We start from the raw sequence: 27,396 nt of genomic DNA, 5'->3' as shown, positions 1-27,396 counted from the left end.
TATTCACATGTCCTCATTTCAGACCTCAGAATCTGTCCAGCCAAGAATTATGTCCAACGGCTTAGGTCATAAACTGTTGAAGATGAAAAGTAGTGATATTCCTTCCTGTTTTTTTCCCTTCTCTACTGTGCCGCCCTTTTGGTTTCCCGACTCTTCCATTTTCTCCTTTTATGTTCCTGCTATGCTCCCCAAACAACACAAGCCTGAGGTGTAACTGATCACCTCTCCTGTAATTTTTCTTTTTCTTTCTAGAGCTATGGAATGGGCAGAAGATAACCAGGTGCAGCCCAAGATTACCCACTTAAATTTACCGAGCAAAGTGTGTAAAATCATCTCCTCTCCTTTCATTTTGTGTCTACTTAAGTAACGGCGCTGTCGTGCCCAAGCGTAGATACTAGCCAAGAACTAGATTTCCAAAATGGCTTTGCTCCTTTCGAGCTGACATCGGCCTATAAAATGCAATTTATTTCCACTGCAACCAACCCTTTTCTCAACTCCAAATACCACCCAACTCACAGCTGAATCTAACCTGGTGTAGACGACTGCATCTTATCTGATAAAACTGAGCAGAGTCAACAAAGCCTTTTGCACTGATGTATAGGAGTGCTTAAAAAAAAAAAAAAAAAAAAAAAAAAACCCACGCCACCCAAAAACCAGACAGCAGCAAACCCAGGGGGCGGGCGTCGCCGCGCTCGCGCCTCCCCGCCGCGGCCACGCCCCCCGTCCCCGCCGCGGCCACGCCCGACGTGAGGCGCGGGAGTCGCCGGGCCGGGGGCGGGGCCTGCGCGCCCCTCCCCCCGCCGCCGGCGGCGGCCTCCGCGCGGGCCTCCCAGCCCGTATTCCACTCACTTTGTTCTCCGCCTTTGTCCTAATCCACACCAGCAGGTGGAGCCGCAGTTAAAGTTTCCGAGTCCATTCCGGGAGCGGGAGCCCATCTTGCTCGCAGCCGAGGCCCTCGCTGGAGGAGGAGGGTCAGAGCTCGGGTGCAGCCAATCGCGAGCAACGCTGCTAGTTATCAGAGCAGAATGGGCTGTAGTTTAGTGAAATAGGAAAGCTGCAAAACACTGTGGAGTGCTCTCGTGTAAATAAAAAGAGGAAAAAAAAAGTTTCTCAAGTCGCCGCTGCACGACGTCGGGCCGGCGCCGGGGCGGGGGTCTGCGCTCTGCCGAGCGGCCGCGGGCTGGACTTTATTGTGCCGCAACAAGCCCCCGCTCCCATTGTTTGTGTTTTTTTCAAAATATGGCAAAGGTTCAGGTGAACAATGTAGTGGTGCTGGATAACCCTTCTCCTTTCTACAACCCGTTCCAGTTCGAGATCACCTTCGAGTGCATCGAGGACCTGTCTGAAGGTGAGTCGCGCCGCCCGCCCGCCCGGGCTGTCAGTTGCGGGCTGCAGACGTTGAAAGTTTCCCGGGCCCGGCCTCGCGCGGGGCGGCCGCCCTCGGCGCCCGGCGGGCTGCGGGCTCGGCTCTGCGGAGGGAAACTTGAAGTTGATGGACGACGGCCGGCCAGGCGCGCGCGGCTTCCAGCCGCAGCCCAGGCGCCTGCCGCGGCTCAACTTGCGAGGAACTTGTTCGAGCGGAGGTAGCCATGTTGTCAGCTTTGTCTGGCGGGCGGGCGTTTCGCGGGACCCGCACTCGCGCCCGCGGCGCCGGCCGGGAGGTCGCGCCGGGCTGGCTCCGCGGTACGAACCGCCCCCGCGCCCCCCGGCCGCCGCGTGGAGGTGGGCAGGGGCAGGCGCGCGCGCGTGGGGTCGCGCCGGCGAGTTCGGAGCGGAGCCATCTTACCCCGAGTTGAGAATTGGGCCGGCGACCCCGGCGTCACGACGCCTCCTCGCGCCCCGCGGCGGTGACGGACGCGGCGCGGCGCCGGCCCACCTGCCTGCCCCCCCACCCACAGCCGGAGGCAAACCCGTGTTTGCAGCTCACGGCCGAGTTGCCCCTCTCCGCCGGCTGGTCGTGCCCAGCCGCACCGGGGAGGGCAGCGAGGCTGTCCTCGCGCTGATTCCTGGCTCCCTCGACCAACCAGCAGGGGAGGCGGGCGCAGGCTCGGCCCCTCCGCGCCGCGGGCTCCCCGGGGGCCGCGGGCCCTCCCCGGCTCTCCTGCTGGGGATGCTCGGGGCGCCTGGGGATGCTGGCGCGCAGGCTCCGGGACCGGCGTGGACTCCTCTTCCTCATTGACGAAAACCTCTCTCCTCTCTCAGGGAGGAAAATATTGCTATGCTGGAAAGTTACATTTAAACCCGAGTAAACATGAATGAGATCCTTAAAAAATTTTCCAAGATTTAACCATGCTGCTAAATAGTCTGAACGAAGACTTTATTCAAGAATCTAATTAAAACTCCACATTCAAATACAGAATATACCCTAACATATCACACAACGTGGGCTAAGAAATAAAAAGTAAAATCTTGATGGCAAATGCAATTTTTTTAGTATTTCTTAAGGTCTTCAAAAATAGACAAACGTTTTTAATTCGTGCAGTAATAAAGTGTTTAGAAAGCCAGAACTTGGTAATTTCTGAGCTTTGCTTTTTTCAGATTTTATTAAAATAGTCCAGTGCTTCATTTTCAAAATTTGAGGGGAAAAAAATTTAACTTTATCAGTGTAAATTTTACAATTAAATAGGGAGACATACTTGAATTTACAAATGTATTTGACAAAGTATATTTAAAATTATTAGGATAATCATGTAAAGCATTTTCATTTTAAAAATTAGTTTTTAGTCTGAAGTGTATTTTAGTGGTGTATTAACATTCATTATAAAAACAATATATGCTCACTGTAAAACTTTTAAAAGTTGTGCAGACATAAAGTAACAGTCCCTGCTCATTGCCTTCCTCCATTTCACTCCCTAAACTTAACATTATAATATGTGCCTTTCTGTTTTAATAACATGTAAAGCATAAGTGCACATAAATTTTATGTGTAGGGTGTAGTCAGAAAGATGACTCACTTATTAAACTAATCTCTACCTAGGTCATTGATAATCAAATTAAAGGGCATTTTTTCTTATTCTGAAGCCATCTGATTACTCTCTCTTAGCACTACTATACCATGTAACCATCTCAGCCAGGAGGCCCATTTTCCAGTCCCCATAATCAGTATTTTTTTTTTTTACTGCTAATTGCATATGAAAACAGGCAAATAAGAACCTATGCTACAATGTTTTAGGCATCAGAAGATCTTCAAACTACAGATACTTCTGAAGTGATGCCTTCCATTTTAGGATCAACCCAGAACAAGACAGATACCAAGATGCTGTTAGAGGACTTTTATATTGGGTAGCGGAAACCTTCCATTCATAGTAGCCAAACTATATTCTATCTTTAATTGGTATCCCAAACCCAGCTCGGTCGCATTGAGCTTTTTACAATAATAATGTCAAGAATACACCTACTTCCACTGGTACCCCACACTTCAAGGGTACCATTAATGGGCATTTATTTAGTATTTTATAAAAAAAATTTAAGCTGAGTCATACTGAAGCTGCAAAGGAATCTTTCAAAAAGGTGCCATGCCTATGTACTCCACCTAGAGGCTGTGTGGATTAAGGAAATAGTTAGCAATGGCTCTTCATAGGCTCCATAATTTTATATTGTACTTCTTTTATTAAAAATCATTTCCTGAAATTAAAGTACAGAATATTCTTAAGAAAATTTTTCACTTTATAAGCTGTTTATCCAAGTCCCAAACCAGAGTTCAGCCACTATTTTTTTCCCCACTTTTCTTTAAAAGCTGCCCTTGCAGCTTTGCTTTCATAAAAAGCCTTCTGTAGTATTTGCTCTTAAGATAATTTGGATGTTTCTAACATCCTCCTTGAAAAACCAGGTGTCAAGATTTAAGCACAAGCTTTCCTGTGCTTGATCTGATGGTCATCAGGCCTACACAAGTTTTGACTGACCTCCCTTCAAGCAAACTTTCAAGTTTACTACATATGTCCAACTTATAGCTACTGTTGGCAAAATTCTTACAATGTACCAGAATTAAGCACAGTGCTTCATATTTTCAAATTTCAGGCTTACTCTAATTCCAAAGACTGCATTCTTCCCACTAGACCATAGGTCTTCTCAAGGAATGTAATTAGCTTAAAATCTCCTTGTTAACTTCTCTCACTCCCCCCACATGAGGAGATACTTTCAGGGAAGGGTTATCATGATTAAATGAAACAATTAGTTAACTTCCAACAAATGAATAAACTACTTCAGCTGAAAGCCTAGGGAAAATTTTGACCTTATCTCTTCCTCCTTCCAATATAGGAGGCAGGGAAATGAAAACTAAGCTTTAAAAAAAAAAAAAAAAGATGCTAATTTTAAAAAGCACCAAACATTTGAAAGTAGCTAAAGCAAACTTCTCATGAGATTAAAAATCAGTGTCCAGGCCTTCCTTCAGTTGCATCTTGTACTTGTTAGGGCTTGATTATTTCCCCATTCCTCTGTTCTCTATCTCCCACTCCCCTTACAGTTAAGTCCCTAATTCTATTACTAATTTGAGAGCAAGGGGAGATTTATCTTTACATTTTTTAAAAAGATTAATTTATTTGTGAGGCAGAATTACAGAAAGGTCTTCCATCTGCTGGTTCTCTTCCCCAAATGGCCGCCAATGGCCATAGCTTTGCCAATCTGAAGCCAGGAGCCAGGAACTTCCTCCGGGTCTCCCACACCGGTGCAGGGGCCCCCCACACCGGTGCAGAGGCCCCCCACACCGGTGCAGAGGCCCAACCTCTTGGGCCATCTTCTGCTTTCCCAGGTCATAGCAGAGAGCTGGATGGGAAGAGGTGCAGCCAGGACAAGAACTAGCACCCATAAGAGATGCTGGCACTGCAGGTGGAGGCTTAGCCCACTACGCTACAGCACTGGCCCCTATCTTATTTTTTTAGTTGGAGAGACAGAGCCTGATTCTTTAATGTACAAATTGTGAAATCTGGGTAGGTTACTTAAACTCTGAGTCTCAGTTTTCTGTTTGCATAATAGGGATGATATGATATGATACGATATGATAAAGTTGTGGAGGTTTAAATAACAGGTATGACGTGGCAGGATCAATGTGCAGCACACAGTAGGTATTTTATAAAAGTAAGTTTACAAATTATAGCCATGTTCCTATGCCAGACACAAATGTCAATTTAACTCATACCAATTAGTACAAGAGCATTATATGTAGTGGTACAAATAAACCTTCAAATGACAATTCTCAGTCTTATCCTTCTGTGGCTAGTTTAGTAGCTTTCAGACTCCTTTTTTAAAAACAATTTTTTTCTTTAACCATTTATTTATTTGTTTGAAAGGCAGAGTAAAGGAGGGGGAGAGGGAGAGAAGGGAGAGAGGGAGGTAGGGGAAGATACATCTTCCATCTGCTAGTTCACTCCCCACGTGGTAGCAATGGCCAGAGCTGGGCCAGACCCAAGCCAAGAACTTTTTCCAGGTCTCCCATGTAGGTGCAGGGGCCTACGGATTTGAGCCATCTTTCACTGCTTTCCCAGATGCATTAGCAGGGAGCTGCGTCAAAAGTAGAACAGCTAGGACTCAAACCAAACTGGTGTTCGTATTGGATGTGGTCTCACAGGTGGCGGTTTTACCTGCTACACCACAACACCAGCCCCCCAAAAAACATTTTCTTCTCTTGGCTTTTGGATCATCTGTCTCATTAGCTACTAGTTTTCTAATCTCCTTAGTTGATTCTTCATCTTCCTGACCTCTTTGGAGAGCTCCAATGTTCAATCTCTAGGAATCCTATCTCCTTATGGTTTTATACAACACTGCCAATATTCATATTTTTTAAAAGATTTGAAAGGCAGTTATAAAGAAAAAGGGAGAGGATACCCAAATTTCCTACTCAGTATCTCCACTCAGGTATCTAGTAGACAGCTGAAACATGCCTAAAACTACTAATTATTTTCTCCTACTTTTCATCCTCTTAATAAAAAAAAAAGTGGCTCCTGCTGCTTGCATTTTCAAAATATGCAGGCAGCCGGTGTTGTGGCACAGTGTTAAACTATCACCTGCAATGCCAGCATCCCTTACGTGTGCCAGTTTGAGTCCTGGCTGCTCCATTTCTTGACAAGCTCCCTGCTAATGTGCCTGGGAGAGCAGTGGAAGGTGGCCCAACTCCTTGGTCCCCCTGCACCCATGTGGGAGACCCAGATGGGAGTTCCAGACTCCTGACTTCAGCCAGGCCCAGCCTCAGCTTTAGCAGCCATTTGGGGAGTGAACCAGTGGATGGAGGATGTCTTTGTATAACTCTGCCTTTCAAATAAATAACTCTTAAAAAAAAAAATCCAGAATGTAATTGCTTTGCAGCCTCACTCCTGGCCATGGTCCAAACTACCCTTGCCTCAATTGTTGAAATATTTTTCTGTTTCTTCTCTGTCCTCTTAAAATCTATTGAACATAGTGGTCAAAATGATCCTTTAAAATGAAACGTAGATTCTGTCCCTCTGCCCCAAACTCTATGGCTTCCATTGCCACTTAGTATAAAAGTCAGAGTCCTTAGGACCTTCAAAACCTTGTGTGATCTGGGCATGCCTCTAATCTCTAATCTTATGGTTGGTTATTTTCTCCCTAGCTTACTCTGAGCCAGTGGTTTTTTGTTGCCTTTGAAAAGATACTCAATTCTGCTTGCTCCCTCCCTCCCTCCCTCCCTCCCCCCCCTCCCTCCCTCCCTCCCTGTCTCTCTGCCTCTGTCTGTCTCTCTCATCAAATACATGAGCTCATGAGATGTCAGAGGCAGGACTCTGCATCTAGAAATGTGCTACCAATTGGATATCTAAGTGAACAAGGTCTAGGACAGAACCATAACATAACAGGCTCTCAGAAGATGATTACTGAGTTTAAGACAAAAAAGGAGCTTTCAATTCTGTAACTCATAATTTGTAAGACTATAAAGAGGCCGGCGCCACGGCTCAATAGGCTAATCCTCCGCCTAGCGGCACCGGCACACCGGGTTCTAGTCCCGGTCGGGGCGCTGGATTCTGTCCCGGTTGCCCCTCTTCCAGGCCAGCTCTCTGCTGTGGCCAGGGAGTGCAGTGGAGGATGGCCCAAGTGCTTGGGCCCTGAACCCCATGGGAGACCAGGAGAAGCACCTGGCTCCTGGCTCCTGCCTTTGGATAGGCGCGGTGCGCCGGCCACGGCGGCCATTGGAGGGTGAACCAACGGCAAAAGGAAGACCTTTCTCTCTCTCTCTCTCTCTCTCACTCACTGTCCACTCTGCCTGTAAAAAGAAAAAAAAAAAAAACTATAAAGAAGTAGCAGTTAAGCTATTTCTAGTATCAGTTTAGGGGGAAAAAAGTTATCTACAGAGTTACACAAGAAGGGCAGCACATGGTGGCCCTGAATAGACTCTAATGAGTGACCCCAAAACACAGATCTTTGCCAATGCTTATGTCGGCTCAGTGGAGTGCTTCTAATAGGCAGGCCACACAATAGCCTAAGAAGAAGTCGTCTCTCAGAGATCATTTGTATTTTTAGAATTATCCTCCTCCCCGACCAGGAAAAGCACCTGGCTCCTGGCTCCTGCCATCGGATCGGTGCGGTGCGCCGGCCGCAGCGCGCCGGCCGCGGCGGCCATTGGAGGGTGAACCAACGGCAAAAGGAAGACCTTTCTCTCTGTCTCTCTCTCTCACTGTCCACTCTGCCTGTCAAAAAAAAAAAAAAAAAAGAATTATCCTCCTCCCCCAACTAAGGAGGCAGCTCCTTCAAAAAGCAGTTTTATTAATCTCTCTCTGGGCTCTCCTTAAGGAGCACACTGTAAAAGGGGCTCGATAAAGTCTGCTGGTTGAATTACATACAGTGTCTTGGGCTGCGCTTGAACATTTCTTGTACTCCTTGGGTTCATGCCCACTGTACATACTCTCATGCAATGTAGGGATTTGGTTTCCTCTTTTCCTCTCCCCAGGTTAAAGAACATATGACATAATGGGGTGCCATGGAGGATAAAAAAACTCAACTGTGGTCAGTCAGTCACAGTTACAGTTAGTAATGTGCATCTTCAGTTTATAGTTTCAGCCACTAGGAGTGATGACTCTTATAACAAAATAACAAACTTTATTTTGGTTGATGAAAGAGTACTGAGGAGATTTTTAAAAGATGATATAAGATGGCGTTTAACTGGTTAAGTTGCCTGTGTCCCTTATCCAAGTGCCTAGGTTTTATTCCCAGTCATGGCTACTGGCTTGAGCTTCCCACTAATACAAGACCCTGGGAAGCAGCAGTGATGGTTCAAGTAACTAGGTTCCTACCACTCATGTGAGAGACGCAGGATTGCATTCCTGGATCCTGAGCTGCAGCCATTTGGGGCATGACACAGTAGATGAAGCTTTCTCTCACTGTCTCTGCATTTAAAAAAAAAAAAAAAAGATATACAAGAAAAATGGCAAAGACCACTTGACACCCACATATCATTCTCGTGTGCCTGGGTTCCTGGGTACTCTACATTTCCAATTCAGCTCCCTGAGGATGTGCCTGGGAAGGCAGCAGGTGATGGCACAAGTACGTGGGTTCCCGCCACTAATGTGGGAGATCCTGATGCAGATACTGGCTTCAGTGTGGCATAGCCCAGCCTCTGCTGTTGCAGGTTTTTGAGGACTGTACCATTAGATAAAAATCTCTCTCTCTGATCTTCTCTGTCACTATTTCAAATAAATAAATCTTTTAAAAAGTTGGGGAGGGCAAGTGATTCAATAGCCAAATAAATATGGGCAGTGCTGGATTAATGTTACCACTATTCTTTAGTGAAGTTTGTCTCAGACATACTAGGCCAGTGTGATTTGTTATAAATCTTCAAGACAAAGTATATAGCATTTTCCAGATTTTGTTATGTTGTTTCTGAGAATCATTGTCTAGTTTTTTACAAAAGAGAATTTTGAGAAACTATAGTGTAAGATATGAATTCTGGTAAAAATTTTATAAGAAGCATTCTACTGCCTTTCTGGAGTCTATTATGAGAAAACAACTTTAGCAACCAATAAATGATTACTGAATATTAATAATATTTTGGTTTTTAACCCTAGACTTGGAATGGAAAATTATCTATGTGGGCTCTGCAGAAAGTGAAGAATATGATCAAGTTTTAGACTCTGTTTTAGTGGGCCCTGTTCCTGCAGGAAGGCATATGTTTGTATTTCAGGTAAGATTAATCTTGGTAAATATATTTTTAAATAGACTGTATAGTCTTATTGGAGTATTGGAATCCTGCTCCTTTCCTTTTGCGTTAATTCACTCTGCTTCTGTTGCATTCACTTAAGTCTGCTTCCGTCCTGGTTCGGTCACTGTAGGGACTGTACCTCTTGGTTTTATATACCGAGAAATGCTCATGTAATTACTTACTTCAGGGAGATGCACAGCATACAGTAAGCCTTAGAAGTGTCATTTATACCTGGTAGTTAAGTTGGGGCTCTTCCATGACTAGTCCCTTGGTATGAAACTTTTCAAGATGGCTACTGAACAGCACAAAACATGGATGCAAAATGCATATAACTAACTATGCCAGTAGTAATGGTAACCACACCAGTTAGGAATATGCATCATTAGGTTATGGTTTCAACCAGTAGGAGTGATGATAATATAACAAAACAGCAGCTTTATTTTGACATACTCAGTAATTAAGCTATATTAACAGTTATGTTAGTAGATAGAAATGTTTAATCTTGGATCATTAAAGTCCAATGCTTTACTAAAGCATCTTATCTACCACTTCATAGAGGCATGCTACTACAAATCCACTACCCCACTATCTGTTTGTTTGAGGAAAAATGCTAAGATAATTTATGTTCTCAGACACCACTGATAGTGATTTTTCTTCTCTGCATTTGAGAGTATTTCTTTTAATCTGTGTTAAATTGCTGCTTAAAACTATTCAGTCATTTCTCAATTATTCATGCTTATTAGAGGGAGATATTTGTAATAGTTCAAATAGTAAACAGCCATAGGTTTAAAAGAAAAAAAGGTTTAATTTTTTGTTGCAAATAAGTGATAGTTAGAAAATTAATGAAAAATGCATACTGTAAAACTGTTGCATTGATATCAAAAACTCTTGCACCAAAAAAACTTTTAATTCCAGTTTTCCATAACCTTTTGGAAATACTCTCAAATTTCTGGCCAGTCCCATCAGTTAAATCGAATCCACTGAAAAGACTTAAACCAGAAAGAAAAATCTAATACTTTTTATCCCTGAACTCCCTGTTTTTTCACTTCACAGTTGGGCCCAATTTAAGTGAATCCTGTTAATCAAATTATCCCATGAGAAATGGTCAAAGAATCACTGTAACACAAGCCATCTGTAAAGCTGCTACCTTTCCTCTCCTTTCCCTAACAGAATTCAAAATCTTGATCTCCTGACATTTGTGCTTTTTATTGAATAAAGCAATAAATAACATCTAAACAGTTTTCAGAAGCTCAAATATAGTAATTAAGAGGCTCAAGTACATCAGTTAAAAAATACTGTTAATCTGAATTAGGTACAGACATAACTTTGTGAAAGATGTGGTAATGGGGAACACTCTGTTCTAGAGAAGGAAGTGCTGTAGGTACAGACCTTGATAAATCCTGGTGCCTCTGTTTATTACCCATGTGTGACTTTGGACAACTTCCCTAACCTTCCTTAGTCATCTTGTCATCTTTAACATGTGGAAAATAATTTTACCTCAAAGTTCATGGAAAGGGGCCAGTGCTGTGGCACAGAAGGTTAAGTCTCTACCTGTATTACCAGCATGCCATATGGGCACTGATTTGAGTGCAGGCTGCTTTGCTTCTGATCCAGCTCCCTATGCGCCTGGGAAGGCAGCAGAAAATGGCCCAAGTGCTTGGGCCTTGGCACCCATGGGAGCCCCGGAAGAAGCTCCTGCTTCCCAGCTTCAGCCTGCCCCAGCCCCAGCCAGTGCAGCCATTTGGGGAATGAACCAGCAGCTGGAAGCTTTTCTGTTTCTCTTTCCTTCTCTCTCTGTATCTTTGCCTTTCAAATCTTAAAAAAATATATATATATATATACTACATTTAAAAATTCATGAAATATTAGAATTGTTTATTTTGGTGCAAACATTTTTGAAAGCCAAAGTTTTTCATAATATGCATTTTTCACAAACTTTTTAAAGACCAGTCATAGTACCCTATTTCTATTAATAGAACTAAATTTTCATTCTTTTAGCTTCATGTACACACGCAGGATTTTCTTCAACCCATAAACCTGGGGCTTATATTTTATTGATGATGATTCATCATGTAGTACAAGAAACTTGGGTTGATGTGTAGTGAGAAACCTTTTTCATGCTACCAATAAAAACTTAGAAATGCCTTGTTTTTTTAAATAAATCATTAGAAATTGTCTTTTTGTATTTGCATTGTTAGGACCACTCCTAAGCTTTTGGCTTAGAGTGGTATAGGAAAAAAAAATTCAAAAATACTTCCTTCTAGTGATTTTCAAGTAGCTAACCTTGTTATAAGTGTACATGTTGCCAAAAAGGACGATTTAGGTAATTTAGGCCACATGTTCACCTGTGCATTTTAAAAAATTCATCACTGTCAACACAGAGAGACTGAAGTACAATTTTTTTTTTTTTTTTTTTTTAAGATTTATTTATTTATTTGAAAGGCAGAGTTACAGAGAGAGGTCTTTCATCTGCTGGGTAATTCCCCAGATGGCCTCAACTGCTGGAGCTGCGCCGATCCGAAGCCAGAAGCCAGGAGATTCTTCTGGGTCTCCTGCACAAGTGCAGGGGCCCAAGGACTTGGGCCATCTTCTACCGCTTTTCCAGGCCATAGCAGAGAGCTGGATCGGAAGTGGAGCAGCCAGGACTAGAACCGTGCCCATATGGGATGCCAGTACTGCAGGCAGAGGCTTTACCCGCTATGCCACAGCACTAGCCCCCAGTTTATGCTTTGTGTTTTAAGCACATTGACATAATATTTTTCTAGTCTGCCATGATTCTGCATCTCAGAAAATAGATGCCTTTCTTGTGAATGGGTCCAGAGGTAGCAAGAAGATGTCTAGATATCAGCCTAGTATTGTTGGTTGCAGTCAGCTATCTCTATTCATTACTTCTGTATCCTCAATGAGCTATCCAGCTTGCAGGTCTCTCTACTCATATTTGCTCAAGCTGAATCCTTTGGCAAACAATTTCAAAAACACAAACATGTCTAAGCAATTTGCTGAAGGTATGGGTAGCAATATGGAGGACAGCATTACTGAACTATCTCAACCCACTTCCAGATACTTCTGTGGGGCAGGAATGGTGCTTGGGATGCTGAAGATTCTCCAAGATAGGCTCTTTCCAAAGAGATCATAAATTTCTACAAGATAGAACCGAGCAATGAATGAATTTCAAAGTAGTAAGTGCTTGTGGTTGTGCTCTACATGAGACCATACAGATGAGTTGCATGGGACTCCTGCCCTGCAGAAAGCTTAGAGCCTAACAGGGAAGACTGAAGAATATATTTAGATTGTTGGTCACACATTAGTAGAGGTTTGTGTCAAGCAATGTAAGTGCATAAAAAGGGAAGCCACTGAATCCACCTTCTGACTGGCACAGGGCTTCACTGAGAAGGATTCATTTGTTCTAAGTGTCAAAAGGTCCTTAAAGAAAGGATCTTTCGAGTCAAAGGAACAGGGAACGTATGTGTGAGGTACAGAAGTGAGAAAGATTATCACATTTTAAAGAGCCTAGGTAATTCATGTATCTAAGACATGACTGGAGATGTTAGTTGGAGACAAACTGAAGGGTCTTATAAATGAAATTCAAGAAGTGAGATTTTACCCCTTAGAAATGAAAATCATCATTTGAGGTTTTAAAACCAGGCTAAGAGAGAGGAATAAGATCTGTGTTTAGGTAGCTAATGTTGGTAGCAGTGTAACCAGTACTTTACTGGGGAGACCAGTTAGAAAGTTAAACAGTATTTCAGAAAGAGATGAAGACATGAAGTTGGCCTTTAGAATTAAGAACTGGTGAGAATGACTAGATGTAGGACACAGGTTCCTGGTGGCCTAGCAGCAGTAAGCTAGCTGACTGGGACTTCATTCACTTACTACCCTGGATGTTCGCCTTAGATCGAGGTTGGATGCCTCAGTCTGTGGCTCCTTACATCCATTCGTCTCCTTATTGTTTGGTGTGCTACTAGGGACATGGCCTTTAGCATCCCTAGCCTCCTCTAGCTGTCTAGCTTCCCTTCTGCATTCCTCAAGGTTCAACAGGATTCAAAAACAAATGTCTTTGATGACATCTGCCTAAAATAATCTTTACTTCCTTTGGATTTTCATAATATGAATTTTAAACAGCACACTAAATCTTAGTGTCCAGTAAAATGGCTTTTCACAACAGAGGATTATTCATGTGTTTTGTGCAGGGGCCAGTGCTGTGGTGTAGTAGGCTAAGCCTCTGCCTGTGGTGCCAGCATCCCATGTGGGCGCCAGTTTGTGTCCCAGCTGCTCCTCTTCCAATCCAGTTCTTGGTATGATCTAGGAAAGTAGCAGAAGATGGTCCAAGTGCTTGGGCTCCTGCACCTGTTTGGGAGACCCAGAAGTTCCTGGCTCTTGGCTTCGGATCAGCCCAGCTCTGGCCATTGCAGCCATTTGGGGAGTGAACCAGCGGATGAAGACTTACTTTCTCTCTCTCTCTCTCTCTCCCTCCCTCCTACCTCCCTCCCTCTCTCTCTCCCCTTTGTAACACTGCCTCTCAAATAAATAAAATCTTTTTAAAAAGAAAAACAAAAATCTGCTGTGTAGCTATTTGTGTTCAGTTTTATACTAAATTACTATTAGAATATTTGTGAGAGGTGGTTGTATAGGTACGAGAATATAAGTGTCCTGGGGAGAAAAGGAAAACTGGTATAAAAAACATTTGTTGCCAACTGGTTGTGTGGAAATAATTTAGTATTTACTAATTTAGGTCTGAAAATTATAACTGGAAAAAGTTAAAACCAATAGCACTATTGATTAAATTGTTTAAGTATTTTATAAAAAGTTATAATGAATTTGCATAATTCCTCATGAACCAACACACACAGTAACCAGAATTATTTCCCTCTGGAAGTTTAATGAAGCTACTTGAGGATACTGTGGAGAAACATGAGCTATATATCTACCTTTAGGCCAATCCCAAATGTAAGCATTTGTCTTCCCAATGTGATTTCCAAGTTTTTCTTGTTCCATGTTCAACTGAAAGTGCTCAGGGTAACTACAACTCCAATCTCGCCTGCCATTAACAGCCTTTTGTGTATGTTTCTTTTAAATTATTCCAGGCAGATGCACCTAATCCAGGACTCATTCCAGATGCTGATGCAGTAGGCGTAACAGTTGTGCTAATTACTTGTACCTATCGAGGTCAAGAATTTATTAGAGTTGGCTACTATGTAAATAATGAATATACTGAGACAGAATTAAGGGAAAATCCGCCAGTAAAACCAGACTTTTCTAAGGTAATGTCTTACTATTCCTTTTTAATTACTGTTACTATACAATTTTTTAGGCAGTTTGAGACAAAGTAAATTTGATGTCTTTGGGCCAGCTGGGCAAACTAATCATTGTTCCCTTACCATGGGTGACCTCAAACCCTTTCTCTATGCAAGTCATTAAGTATCTCTGATAAGAAATGGGCACTTGTTTACTGCTTCTTATATGGCATTTCCCATAGATCATGTTCACTTCAGCTTTTATGACATGGAAGTCTGTGTTTGTGTCTGCTTTTCATATAAACAGTTATCTATGCTTATATCAAAGTACCTATATGCTTTAGTTTTATTCTGTAGGAACAGCAGATAAAGTAAAGGTCTTAAATATTTCAGGTGATAGCAAATAGCTTAAACACTGAGAAGCTGAAATCTGTGATTCATTATTCTCAAGGATACTTAGTACCTTTATGGTTTTTCATTGGGAACTGTAACAGTTTACTAACTGGTGATTTTGAGAGGGTGCAAATCAAGTGAAGTTGAATAGGGCCCTCTGTCTGCCAGGCAATACAAGGAAAGTCACATGGCAGTAGAATAAAGTTCAACTTTCTGGTAATAAGGCTAGAATGTTTTTCATCCTGGCCAATCCTTTCATAGATCAAATTTATTGGTTATCTGTTTGGTAACTTGTACAACAGAAAAGAGAAGAAACTAGACTATTGTTTCCAAAAATGAACCATAATATTTAAAAGGTAGGAAATCACTAATAGCAAGAAGATGTATTTGGGAGAAATTTTCTTTCCCTTCTTAGGAAATAGAAGTACAAGAGTAGAAGAATAGATATTTCATAGTATAGTAAAAGATCTGAATGAATTCCCTCAGATTCTCCATATCTTGTTCCTATTAAGCCAAAATAATTGCTATGGTCCTAGTCCTTGTTTATTAGTTATGCTAAAGTGCTTTATTTGTCCTATACTTCTGTATATGAACGTAACCCTTCAGGAGTGCTAACATAAAGGACCCATTTCTTTAAGTATCTATTTGCATAGGGTGATTAAACTTTGGTAATGTTTACCATTTATATATTTCCTTCTTCTAGCTTCAAAGGAACATTTTGGCATCTAATCCCAGGGTCACAAGATTCCACATTAATTGGGAAGACAACACAGAAAAACTGGAAGATGCAGAGAGCAGTAATCCAAATCTACAGTCACTTCTGTCAACAGATGCATTACCTTCTGCCTCAAAGGGATGGTCCACGTCAGAAAACTCACTAAATGTCATGTTAGAATCCCACATGGACTGCATGTGACCACCTGCCATCCCTTTAGTACAAATTAAGCTATTAAAAATACACAGAACTATTTCCCTGAAATTCCGTAAGTACATAGTCAAGACAAAATGTGAAGAATTTGTTTAAAAACATCCTGTAGAAAGTTTATAAGAAAACCAGTATTTGAGCAAATTGTGGAATATAAATACAACTATTTTTAAGTAATTTTTTCTCTAATGTGTTATTTTATTTGTTCTGAAACTAATTTGATTAAAGCATATATATTATTTTTCTTCTCCTTTATATGTAATTAAAGCACTTATAAAGAAAAATATAAATCCTTAGACCAGGTTGTGAAGATGTCTTAGCCTCTCGGACAGTAATCTTTGGAACATTATTTTTTCTGGCCTTTGAAAAAAGAAAGTTCACTTCAACTAAGATGTTTCTTCCTGTTAAAACATAAAGTGTGGTTTTAATTTAAGGGGAAACTTTCCATTCCTTTTTGGCATGACTTTAAAAGGGGGATTGAAATGAATTATATGCTACCAAGGACTTTAGGATCTGTCCTTTTCAGGCCACCCTGAAGCCTTTTATGGTTACTATTACAATTAATGTAATGTGGGGCAGCATTTGCTTTAGTTTCTAAGATAACGAATGTACCTACATGTTTATAAAGTTCTTTGGGCTATGGTGTTTGTTTTTATAATGGTTATACAAAATTAAGACATCAGAGCACTTCTTGAATTGCTCATCATTACTGCCCAGTGAATTCAGCAAGTCAAGAACAAATACTTCCTAAGTTTAAGGATACAAGATTTAATGGCTCAAATCTGCTCATTAGATTTATAAAAATAGTGAGAACTTTTAAAAACTCGTAGTCATCTATTGTTGGCAGTACTTAAAAAAAAGTAGACTTAGAAAAGTATTTTAGCTTTATCAAAATATATAATTTACTGCTTTGGAAATACTACCTTGTCCCATATCCTCTTACAGTCATGAAGAATAAGATCAGATATTATGCATGGTGGACATATTCTAGGTAGCTTTGCCAGATTACAACTTGTTGAAAAGCAGTCTTGGAAAGGAATTCATAAACCAGATGGGCCAAAAGTTTTGTTTTCTTTGAGAGTTAGGTCCTTCTTCAGAAATTCTTTATGCTCCATTAAAGTAAGGGTAGAATATTATTTTTATTCTCGCTGCAAAGCACGACAGCCATATGATGCAGGTTATGCAGTGCCTTCATATCTAAAACTTTTATACTGCACTTTTAAAAGTTTATTTTCAGGAAAGGAAAGGGCATTTAAATATGGATTCTAGGTTGTAATAAGTGCTATAAAAGTGAATTTGTGAAGCAAAGTTTCGCTAAGTGTTAAATCTTGAAATTTAATACCAGATTATTAAAATATTGTCCATTAACTAGTTCATAGATTTTAAAAGTTAAAATACTTCTGACTGTTAAAAGTTTGAGAGTCTCATTTTTGTCTAATTGCAATTAAAAGAAAATGTTAAACAATAAAAATAAAATACTTTTCAAAAAAGCTCAGTGATTAATATAACAAGATGTACTTGTTAGAAATAAAGTATGTATAGCTAGATCACCAAATAAAGCAACTCACTACTGAGTTTTTATTCTAATTATGATCAGTGTCAGGTGACAAAGTGTTAGATTTTTATATCAATTTATAAATTTTCATTGAAGTTTGGGATTTAGAAACTATGATCTGTTATCTTAAATTTTATGGCTTCATGAATTTTTAAATACAAAAACTAAAACTGCAGCTCCAAGACTTCCTGTTTAGCCTCATTTATAGACACTATATACAAATAATAGCTAGAAGGTTTGAAGATATTTTCCCCTTCCTGATCACAGTAAATAGCTTATCCTGAGAATGTAAACATGAACAAATTATTTATGCCACTGAAAAGGTAAGTCAAGCAGGTTGGAGGGAACAAGGTTATCATTTGAGCTCAGCAACATCTAGGAAGTCTGAGGAAGCAAGTTTGTATTTGCCCATCATAGCATCATATAACCTTAGGCTTGTAGGTGGTTTTATTCACTAGTTTTAGGATTTGAGGTTTCTAGCAAACCTATGGCAGGAGTTTTGACAGGCAGAGTTAGACAGTGAGAGAGACAGACAGACAGAGAGAAAGGTTTTCCTTCTGTTGGTTCACCCCCAAAATGGCCGCTACAGATGGTGTGCTGCGGCCGGTGCGCTGCGTTGATCAGGAGCCAGGAGATTCCTCTGGTCTCCCATGGGGTACAGGGCCCAAGGACCTGGGCCATCCTCCACTGCACTCCCGGGCCACAGCAGAGGGCTGGACAGGAAGAGGAGCAACAGGGACAGAACCCGGGGTGCCGGTGCTGCAGGCGGAGGATTAGCCTAGTGAGCCGTGACGCTGGCCTCTTCTTTTTCCTTTTTTTTTTTAATGAGCCTATAATGCTAGGGTGTATTTTCATTAAAAATTACCAGAAACGTGTACCCATTAGTGTTTTATCCCCCTTAGTGTACCTTTACTATGTGCAGTATTCTGATTTTTACTGCATTTCATTTTCAAAGTACCAATTTGACTCACTGAATTGACTTTTATGACTCTAAAGGGTTGCAATACAAGTCTGGCCCTTTCAAAGTGAGAAGTAGCAGTATCTTTTCTGACTCTAAAATTTGTATTTCCTCTGTCTTTTCTCTCATATTTTTATCTTGGCATAAGAAAAGAAAGAAAAGTGCTAATATACTTTTACACTAGTTCATTAATACAGTGACAATAGACAGCCATTCATTTTAAAACTGCCTAAACAGTCTGAAATTACTAGTAGCCCATATGATAGCTTAGACTAGTTTCTTGACATTCCATATAGTAACTTGGGAAACATTCCATGTAATTACTTGGGAAACATCTTTGTTATTAGTAACACTTGAAAGAACTTTAGAACACTGAATCATAGATTTTAAAATGCACAGGAAGTGTTGTTTAAATATTCTTATCTACTTCCCTTACAGTATCCTGAAGCTCGTCCACTCCTCTCAGTTAACAAACCCTTTCTTGTCAATGCTTAATGTATTGTTCAGTTATATTTATATTTCAAAACCTGAAAGCTCCTTAACATCTAACCACATATTTAGATTCATTACTAGAGCATTTTCTGTTGTGTGATAAATACATGCTTATGAGAAATGTGAGCATAACCCATGGAAATTAAAAGCCCTTATATAGTAGCAAATAACATATAAATGGGTGAAACCAAGGAGCTATTTTTAGAACTACTACTAAGATCAATACTCTAAAACTACAAAATAACATCAGTACACATTTTTTAAAAATAACTTTTTCCTAAATCCCTGTCACTTTATAATCACATCTTGACGTTCTACTGCGAAGGCTTTTAAACAGCCATTGCAATGGATGAATGAGGCGCCAATTACTAAGACAAATTTCTACCTAAGAAATTCCAGTAGGAGCTGCTCTTGTGAATGAGGTACAAATATAAAAATGCCTTAAGCTCTACCCCATCTACTTTTGTAAAGTGAAATTTCCTCCTGTTTACTTTAGTGTTTGTTTTCTGGGTCTTTCTTCATAAAATACCGGATGACATGTTTATTTTCTTGCATGCACACATATGGAAGTACACACTAGAAAATGAGAAAATCAAACAGGATCATTCCAAACTAACATGCAATGATACATAAAGGTGGTACTTTAAAAAATATTTCTTAGAGACACAAAAGCCACAATACCTATTTCCTTCATTTTTGACAGTAACTTTCAAAATTATCCTATTATAGGTGATTTTTTTTTCCTTAAGAAGAAAACTACTGTGTTAGCTTCTGTAGTAATGTTAAAATAGTTGAAACTGTCATGGAAAATACCTGCACTAGTAGATCCGATTCCTGTGGTCAGCACAGATCTTGGTGTAATCTTTGCTGCGTATTTGAGGAATTGAGATTTCCCTGTCCCGGGATCCCCAACCAATAAAAGATGAGATTCACCTAGAATAAGAATAAGTAAATCTTTGACATTTTCAATTTCTATAAATGACCTGTGAATAAGGTATAATTAGAAAGAAAATAGTCCGCTTGGAATGCCAACACAATTTATTTTATATATAATATTTTTGCTATATAAAGTGGTTTGAGGAAGAATTTAATTAGAAAATCTTTAGAAATTAACTGTCATAAATACAATCTTTAATTGATTACTGCATGTGATATTTAAAATCTAAATTATAATAGGCTATATGTTATTTCCAGATGTTTAAGTCTGTGTTTAACATTTTAAAAATTTTGGCTTATAAAGTTCAATTTAATCTGTTTTTAAATTCCAAACTATAGTGATTAAAGTTTTCCATATAAATCATACAAGATTTTATTCTATTTTTATCTAAGCACTTAGAATTGTTAGGGGACCTTATTTTAAAAGTACTCTCAAATGAACATGAATATCCCATGGTATGTAGGTGCATTATCTTACTAATCAAACAAATCTCTTCAGTAATGCTCAAGTATTTTACAAATGTATCAATAGGAAACCCTTATTTGACCTGAATATTTAGCAGAGTACCCTGCAAACAGGTTACAAAACATAATACACACAAACTTAATACTTACTATTTTGAGTCCCTACCAACAGTTTGATTACAATAATGTCCTTTTTGTCTTTTGATTTAGGCTTTTGGTTATCATGGTCCACCTGAGGGCCATGATAAACCACCTTTATGCCAGATTCAAGTCAGTTAATTATGTTAGTTGCACATGAGCTTTCTCCCATCCAGACATAATTACACACTCAGAGTAATCCTTGCTCGAATGTGTGGCCGGTCCACAGTAGCAAGTCATGGCAGATGGCATACTGGCACATTTAAGCAGAAGGGAAATCAGCAGATGACTGGGAGCAGCAGTCACAGAAACATACCAACAATCACTGATAGGGAGCTGTGACTTGAAGACATTAAGCAGTACTTGCTATTCTATTCCTCTTCAGGACTGACTGGAGATCCAATGGAAAACATTTACAGTAATAGAAATGTAAAGATTTTCTTGCAGCACCCTTACTAGAACAGAAATACAAGGGGTTTTGAAAGAGCTCATGGAACATGAGTATTATGAAAAATCTATGTGTATATTTCAAAAATTTTTTGCACCACAATAAACATTTTAAATCCATTTTTTACTATTTGAATTATCTTGGCATGTACCCATTGAAGAACTTAAGATTCCATTGAGTCTTTCTGGAATTCTAGAAAGTAGCTTATAATATACAGATGCTGGACTAAGTAAGATATTTAGACACATGACAGCTTTAAAAATATTACATTTGGAAAATAAAATTCAGCAAGTAGTTTTTATCAAGAAAAAAAAATCTTGTTTCTGTATATTAACATTTCTCAAAATTATTTTTTCACTAACCTCTGACCCGTGTTCCTGTAGCATCAGTCCTTTGAATCCCACCAGCGAGGACCAGGGCCACGGCAAGCTTTACTAGATACATCCCAAACACCTGAGGGCACAAACTGGCCAGTATTTCATTCCTTCCTATGGAAAGCACAAAGATCAGAAGTTAACAATTTTTAAGAAATCTTTTCTGAAAGTGCCCTTTCTATTCTAACTGATCATTTTCCTATAAATATACCTTTTCTACCATCTGAAACAATCAAGAGGACAATTCCAAAAGACTAAATGGAATGAATAACTATTTTGGTTCTAAACGTGTTTTTTAAAATTTATTGATTTATTTGAAATTGGCAGAATTAGAGAGGTATCTCCAGTCTGTTCTTTCGTTCCTCAAATAGCCACAATGGCCAGGGCTGGGTTAGGGTGAAGGCAGGAGCCTGGAACTCTCTCAGGTCTCCTACCCACTGGAGTGATTTTACCACAATACACATAGAAAGTCTAGCAAGTATTATTTTAAGGATTAATTTTCCTCATAAGTAATAATGAGGGAGAAAAGGAGATTCCTTTATGTACCTTTTAAAGTATGGCTATCGAAATTTAAGAAGGTAGCATCCAGGGATAAAGATTTTTGGGGTCAGCATCATGGTGTAATGGGTAAAGTCACTGCCTGCAATGCTGGCATCCCATATGGGCAGCTGTTTGTGTCTAGCTGCTCCACTTATGATCCAGCTCCCTGATAACAGCCTGGGAAAAGCAAGGGAAGATGGCCCAAATGCCTGGGCCCCTGCTACCTATGTGGGAGACCTGGAAGAAGGTCCTGGCTCCTCGCTTTGGCCTGGTCCAGCCCTAGTGGTTGCAGCCATCTGGGGAGTAAACCAGCAGATGGAAGAAGGATCTCTCTCCATCTCTCTGTAACTTTTTCAAATAAATAAATAAATCTTTAAAAATAAAAAGCAGACTTTTCACCTCATGGCATTATTAACCAAATGATGTTTATTGGGCAGGCATTGTGGTACAGCGGATTAAACCACCACCTGCAACACTGGCATCCCATATGGGTGCCACCTGGAGTCTTGGCTGCTCCACTTCTGATCTAGCTCCCTGATAATTTGCCTGAGAAAGCAGTGGAAGATGGCTCAAGTACTTGGGCCCCTGCCCCCAGTGCCCTAAATAAAAGGAAGGAGGTGTTCAGTCTCAGAAAGGAGGAGTTAGATTGTAAGAGCAGGGACCTTTGTGAGCAGATGGAGCTCACAAAGAGTTTCTCCAAAAGTGGAAGGGAAGCAAAATCAATTTTCCCTTCCAGTCAGTTCAGCATTTGCTCTGAGCAGTTTGGTACATTTTTTCTTCTGGAATAAGTTACTGGAGTATAAAAGTCCGAAGAAGATCACAGCAAACTACAACCCTAGCAATCCAAGCTTCAGACTTGGAATTCTATTTGTATGTGTGTGTGTGTGTGTGTGTGTGTTTAAAATTTAAAGGGAACAGATTTCATTTATTTCACATATACAGTTTTAAGAGCATATGTGTTCTATATAGATGAGTACCACTGTTTTAAATTCTGTTTTAAGAAATACCAAAGCACCAAATCTGAGAATCTGCCTATCCCATCCATGAATAAAGTAGATACTTCATTTAGTCACCAGCCTAATCTACAAAATTCTACCCAGGCTTTCCACAATTTATGGCCCTATACATAAAAGCTGCTTTTTGTAAGGAATCAAAGTTGACTCGGTGGCAACTAAGCTATGGTGATGTGATTTGGGATGACAAAAATGGTGAAGAAAGAATAATTTAGGAACAAGAGAACAAGAAAGATTTAGTAAATCCAGGAAGTTCACTGTCAGAGGGAATCCCTTACTTTCCTGAAGTAGAAAGCCCAGAAGAAAAAAGGTCAAAGATCTTAAGCAGATAAGAACTGAGAGCAGGTAGGTAAATTCTGACCCAAATCTATAGAGATTAGACATACAAGGGAACAAGGAAAACTGACCGGAAGTTATGCACACCAAAATTTATTTAAAGAACTAGCTTTGTTGAGTGAAGATGGATTCAGTGACTGTTGTGCTGGTAGAAAGCATACCCCAATAAAAAAGCACAGGCTTTGGTGGCACATCTCTGTTCAAATCCCAGTGCTATCATTTACCAGCTGTTGGACCTTAGGCAAATTTCTTAAGCTCTCTGTCTTCATTTCCTTACTTGTACCATGGAGATAATAATGGTATTATATAGAACTGTTGAAGACTAAAAGAGTTAATAAGTTTACCGAAACAGTAGCTGGCACATAGGAGCTACTTAACTGTTAACTATTTTATTACCTAAATGAATATGCTTATTCTGATCATAATGTTCCTCACACTGTAGCCAGCATGAAAGAAATTCTATGAAGGACTGGGGTGCCAGAGAAAAGCAAAAGGGAAGGGTAATTATCCTATATTTGTTTTTTTAAGTTGAAAAAACTTGTTTGTCGGATCATGGCAGTCGAAGCTCCCATGACTGTTCATGGAAGAGAGTATATTAGGGTAAATGTCACCCCAGCCTCCAAATTTAAGATTCTGTACCATGTCAGTTATGTGGCTGTGGCCTAATTATCCCAACAAACAGAATCTCTTGGTATCTCTAAAGTATCTAAGCTATCCCAGAGTAGGTTCAGATGACCCAACAGATCCCATCTCCTACATCTGAATTTTTATTCAGAATCTAAGTACTAGAGTCAAGAGATCCCTTAGGTCACTGCAGATCAAAATAATATTCCCCAACTTACCCTAGTCAAATATCCACAATATCAGGTTTTAATGCATCAGCTTAACTTCTGAGAGGAGAAGTGAAGCAATCTCCACCTTTAGACTGGCAAAATGAAGATGGCTATAGGATACAGTTCCCTACCTTTACCTTTGTATACTTTGAAATAGTGAAATACAGCATACAAGTGGTGGTACAGAGAAACTAAGGGAGAATTCAATGGTACTGAAAAGAAAAATGAGGGTCAACACTGTGGCACAGCAGGTAAAACTGCTGCCTGTAAAAGTGAGGGTCAACACTGTGGCACAGCAGGTAAAACTGCTGCCTGTGATGCTGGCATCCCACATGGGTGCTGGGTTGAGGCCCACTGCTCCACTTCTGACCCAGTTCCCCACATATGGCCTGAGAAGAGCAGCAGAAGATGGCCTAAATGTTTGGGTTACTGCCACCCACATGGGAGACTTGGAAGAAGCTTCTAGCTTCTGGCTCCTGCCTTCAGCCTGGTCCAGCCCTGGCCATAGCAGCCATCTGGGGAGTGAACTAGTAGATGGAAGATTCTGTTGCTAGCTCTCTCTTTCTCTTGATCTCTCTTTCCATCGCTCCCTGTAACTCTTTCAAAACAATTAAATAAATCTTTAAAAAAGAAACAATGTTGCCTAATTTTCTTGCTACCTTCCTACTTATATTTCTTACAAGTTTATTCTTTCTTTTATCTAATAAGCTTTCTAATTAACTTACCAGCACAAAGTGCTTCTGAAGCTCTGGTTTGGATGGTATGATGGGTTTCCTTGAGTGTTACAAGGTAGAATTGAATGAATAAGGAATGACAGGGACTAGGAGTTAAACAGATTTTTATAAGGACCTGACTGTAAGAAACTACTTTCAGTTGAAAACCCCACTTGAAAATATATGTGATTCTTACTGTGCTTCTTTATTAAGCCTCAATGTAGAAAACTTTAGGTTCTTTGTATACTAGATTTTAAAAAGAAGACCAGTTAACTGCTATGCATGTGCTGCACACACGTACCCATTTATTTAAGCAAATTATTTTATGAAATAATATCTTTCTAGTTCAGCATATAATTTAAGTATAAAATCATCCATAAGATACTTTGATACTCAGCTCCAACTCCTATCTTAGTTTCCTGCTAATTCATACTCTGAGAGGCAGGAGCAATAGGTTCTTGCCATTCACCTAAAGACCTGGACTCAATTTCCAGTTCCCAGCTTCAGCCTGGCCCAGTCCCAGCCATTGTGGTTATCTGAGAAGTGAGCCTGTGGATGGGAGGTCTGTCTTAGTCTGCCTCTCAAAATAAATAAATAAATAAATATTTAAAAAGACTAACAGTAATGTTTACTAGAAATAGTCTATAACTGGCTTCAGTTTGTTTTTCTCAAAGGATACCTCCAAGGAAGAATGAAAACAAGCATTTGAAGATTTAATTGATGTTTTATACATTTGGGATTTTTCAATAAAAACCATTGCAAACCCAAAGCCTGAGATGTTTTATTCTAAGTAATTACATTTTATTGTCACCATCAAAATTTCTGCTGTGATGACACAGCTAATTCTCTGTATCTTCTGTCTCTGATCACTTCTTTCCTATTCTCTATTTTAACATCTACAGCTAAAATAGGTGAAACTGTCTTTAGTACTGAAAATACATCAGAAAAGGATTGACAGCTTTAACTGAGAGATTTCATCATAGGATGATTTTTGCCTTTTTAAAGAGGAACTGCATTTTAAATTGATAAAGAAGGTAGGAAACCTTGAAACTGTTTTGGCCATATAACAAGTATTTAAAATAACAGAAATGAAATATCTCCAGAAAGATCTCTAAGTAGAAAAAGACTATGCCAGGGTTGCGTGTTTGGCCTAGTGCTTAAGAACTGGCTAAGATACCCATGATCCACACTGGAGTATCTGGGTTCACTTCCCATCTGCAGCTCCTGACTTCATCTTTCTGCTAATGCAGACCCAGAAAGGCAGCAGTGACAGCTCAAGTAATTGAGTTCCCACCACTCATGTGAGATACCTGTTTTGAGTTCACAGCTCCTGGCTTCAGCTGTCTAGCCACTTCAGGCATTTGGGGGTATGCCAGTGAATGACAGCTTTCTCTTTATCTTCAAAGGAAGAATATAGTTAGAGGCACTGACTGACGCTACTCCCCTTTGTACACAGCCATTGAATTATATAGCATGCAAGGCCGATCCCAAATACATCATATCTAAAATGTAATGCCATTAAAACTATCAGCTTCATGCCTTTAATCACAAACCTGCAAAAGGATCACTCTTATAGTATTCCCAAAAATCTTCAAATTCTTTCCGAACCTCCTCATCCATGATAACCCCCGAGGACTGCTCATTATTTACTTGGACGTAATTGGCTTTCAAGACTATCTCCACTTCACAGCGCACATCTTGTTGAAAGGGCTTCCAACGTTGCATTACGACTCCATAAATAGTGAGGTCATCACCTGTGAAAAAGTACCAAGTGAGTACAGCAGTATCATCCTACATGCCAGGCAGAGACTTGAATGCATGAAAAGGAATGAGATAAACCACTCCGTTACTAGGGTTTAGAGAGCGTACACTCACCTGAAAACAAATTTAGGGGCAAAAGAATTTTTCTTTAGGCAGTGGTATCCATATAGTTAAAAGCTGAAACCAGCATTTTTCTTTTTTTAATCTGATTTTTGATAATCACATCAAATTACCTTTCGTTGGGAAAAGTTTACTTGTTGTTTATTCATCATTGTTACATTGGGTTAAATGTTCATCCTTTTAAGAGTCTAACCATTTAATTCTCATTTAGAGAAGAAATGTGGGAATTGCAGGCTAGACTATAATCATTTTGGTGTGGCGCCACGGCTCACTAGGCTAATCCTCCGCCTAGCGGCGCCGGCACACCGGGTTCTAGTCCCGGTCGGGGCGCCGGATTCTGTCCCGGTTGCCCCTCTTCCAGGCCAGCCCTCTGCTGTGGCCAGGGAGTGCAGTGGAGGATGGCCCAGGTGCTTGGGCCCTGCACCCACATGGGAGACCAGGAAAAGCACCTGGCTCCTGGCTCCCGCCATCGGATCAGCACGGTGTGCTGGCTGCAGCGCGCCGGCCGCGGCGGCCATTGGAGGGTGAACCAACGGCAAAGGAAGACCTTTCTCTCTCTCTCTCTCTCTCTCACTCTGCCTGTCAAAAAAAAAAAAAAAAAAAAAAAAAAAAAAAAAAAAAAAAAAAAAAGTGACTAGCATCCAGTTTCCAGTTTAAGGTTTTGTTTTGTTTTGTTTTGTTTTGTTTTAAGATTTATTTGTTTTATTTGAAAGAGTTACAGAGAGAAAGGAGAGAAAAAGAGAGGCCTTCCATCCACTGGTTCACTCTCCAAATGGTCCCAAATGGCCAGGACAAAGATTGGAACTTCATTTGGGTCTACCATATGGGTACAGAGGCCCAAACACTTGGATCATTCTCCATTGCTTTTCCCAGGCCGGTAGCAGGGAACCAGGTCAGAAGTGGAGCAGCTGGGATATGAACTGGTGCTCAAACCAGATGCTGGCACAGCAGGTGGAATCTTAACCTGCTACACCACAACACGGGCCCCTCCAGGACACCTTTCATGTATGATGTGAGTGCATG

At 40.3% G+C, this 27,396-nt stretch overlaps 2 protein-coding genes across 16 annotated transcripts in view; one reads left to right on the top strand and one right to left on the bottom strand.

Moving 5' to 3' along the window:
* MCM9 (minichromosome maintenance 9 homologous recombination repair factor) overlaps positions 1–27,396 on the bottom strand; it is a 404,677-nt gene that overhangs the window by 355,619 nt on the left and 21,662 nt on the right. For 8 of the 15 annotated variants that reach the window (XR_011388551.1, XR_011388552.1, XR_011388553.1 and 5 more), the window contains exons 5-7: positions 26,046–26,246; positions 21,046–21,171; positions 19,510–19,629 (exon numbers count right to left, since the gene is read on the bottom strand). Coding sequence is in view for 12 of the 15 variants with exons in the window: in XM_051855376.2 (XP_051711336.1) it covers positions 19,510–19,629; positions 21,046–21,171; positions 26,046–26,246 (447 nt within the window). In the remaining 3 variants the exon portion in view is untranslated. The other 7 variants (XM_070073667.1, XM_051855382.2, XM_070073666.1 and 4 more) reach the window with 6 other exon arrangements.
* ASF1A (anti-silencing function 1A histone chaperone) lies at positions 1,240–15,682 on the top strand. Its single transcript, NM_001171342.1, has 4 exons — positions 1,240–1,348; positions 9,006–9,121; positions 14,224–14,400; positions 15,470–15,682. The coding sequence occupies exons 1-4, from the start codon at positions 1,240–1,242 to the stop codon at positions 15,680–15,682; spliced, it is 615 nt and encodes a 204-aa protein (NP_001164813.1).

This window comes from Oryctolagus cuniculus, chromosome 5, assembly GCF_964237555.1.
Source record: "Oryctolagus cuniculus chromosome 5, mOryCun1.1, whole genome shotgun sequence".
NCBI lineage: Eukaryota > Metazoa > Chordata > Mammalia > Lagomorpha > Leporidae > Oryctolagus > Oryctolagus cuniculus.
This window is presented reverse-complemented; position numbering and strand designations above follow the sequence as displayed.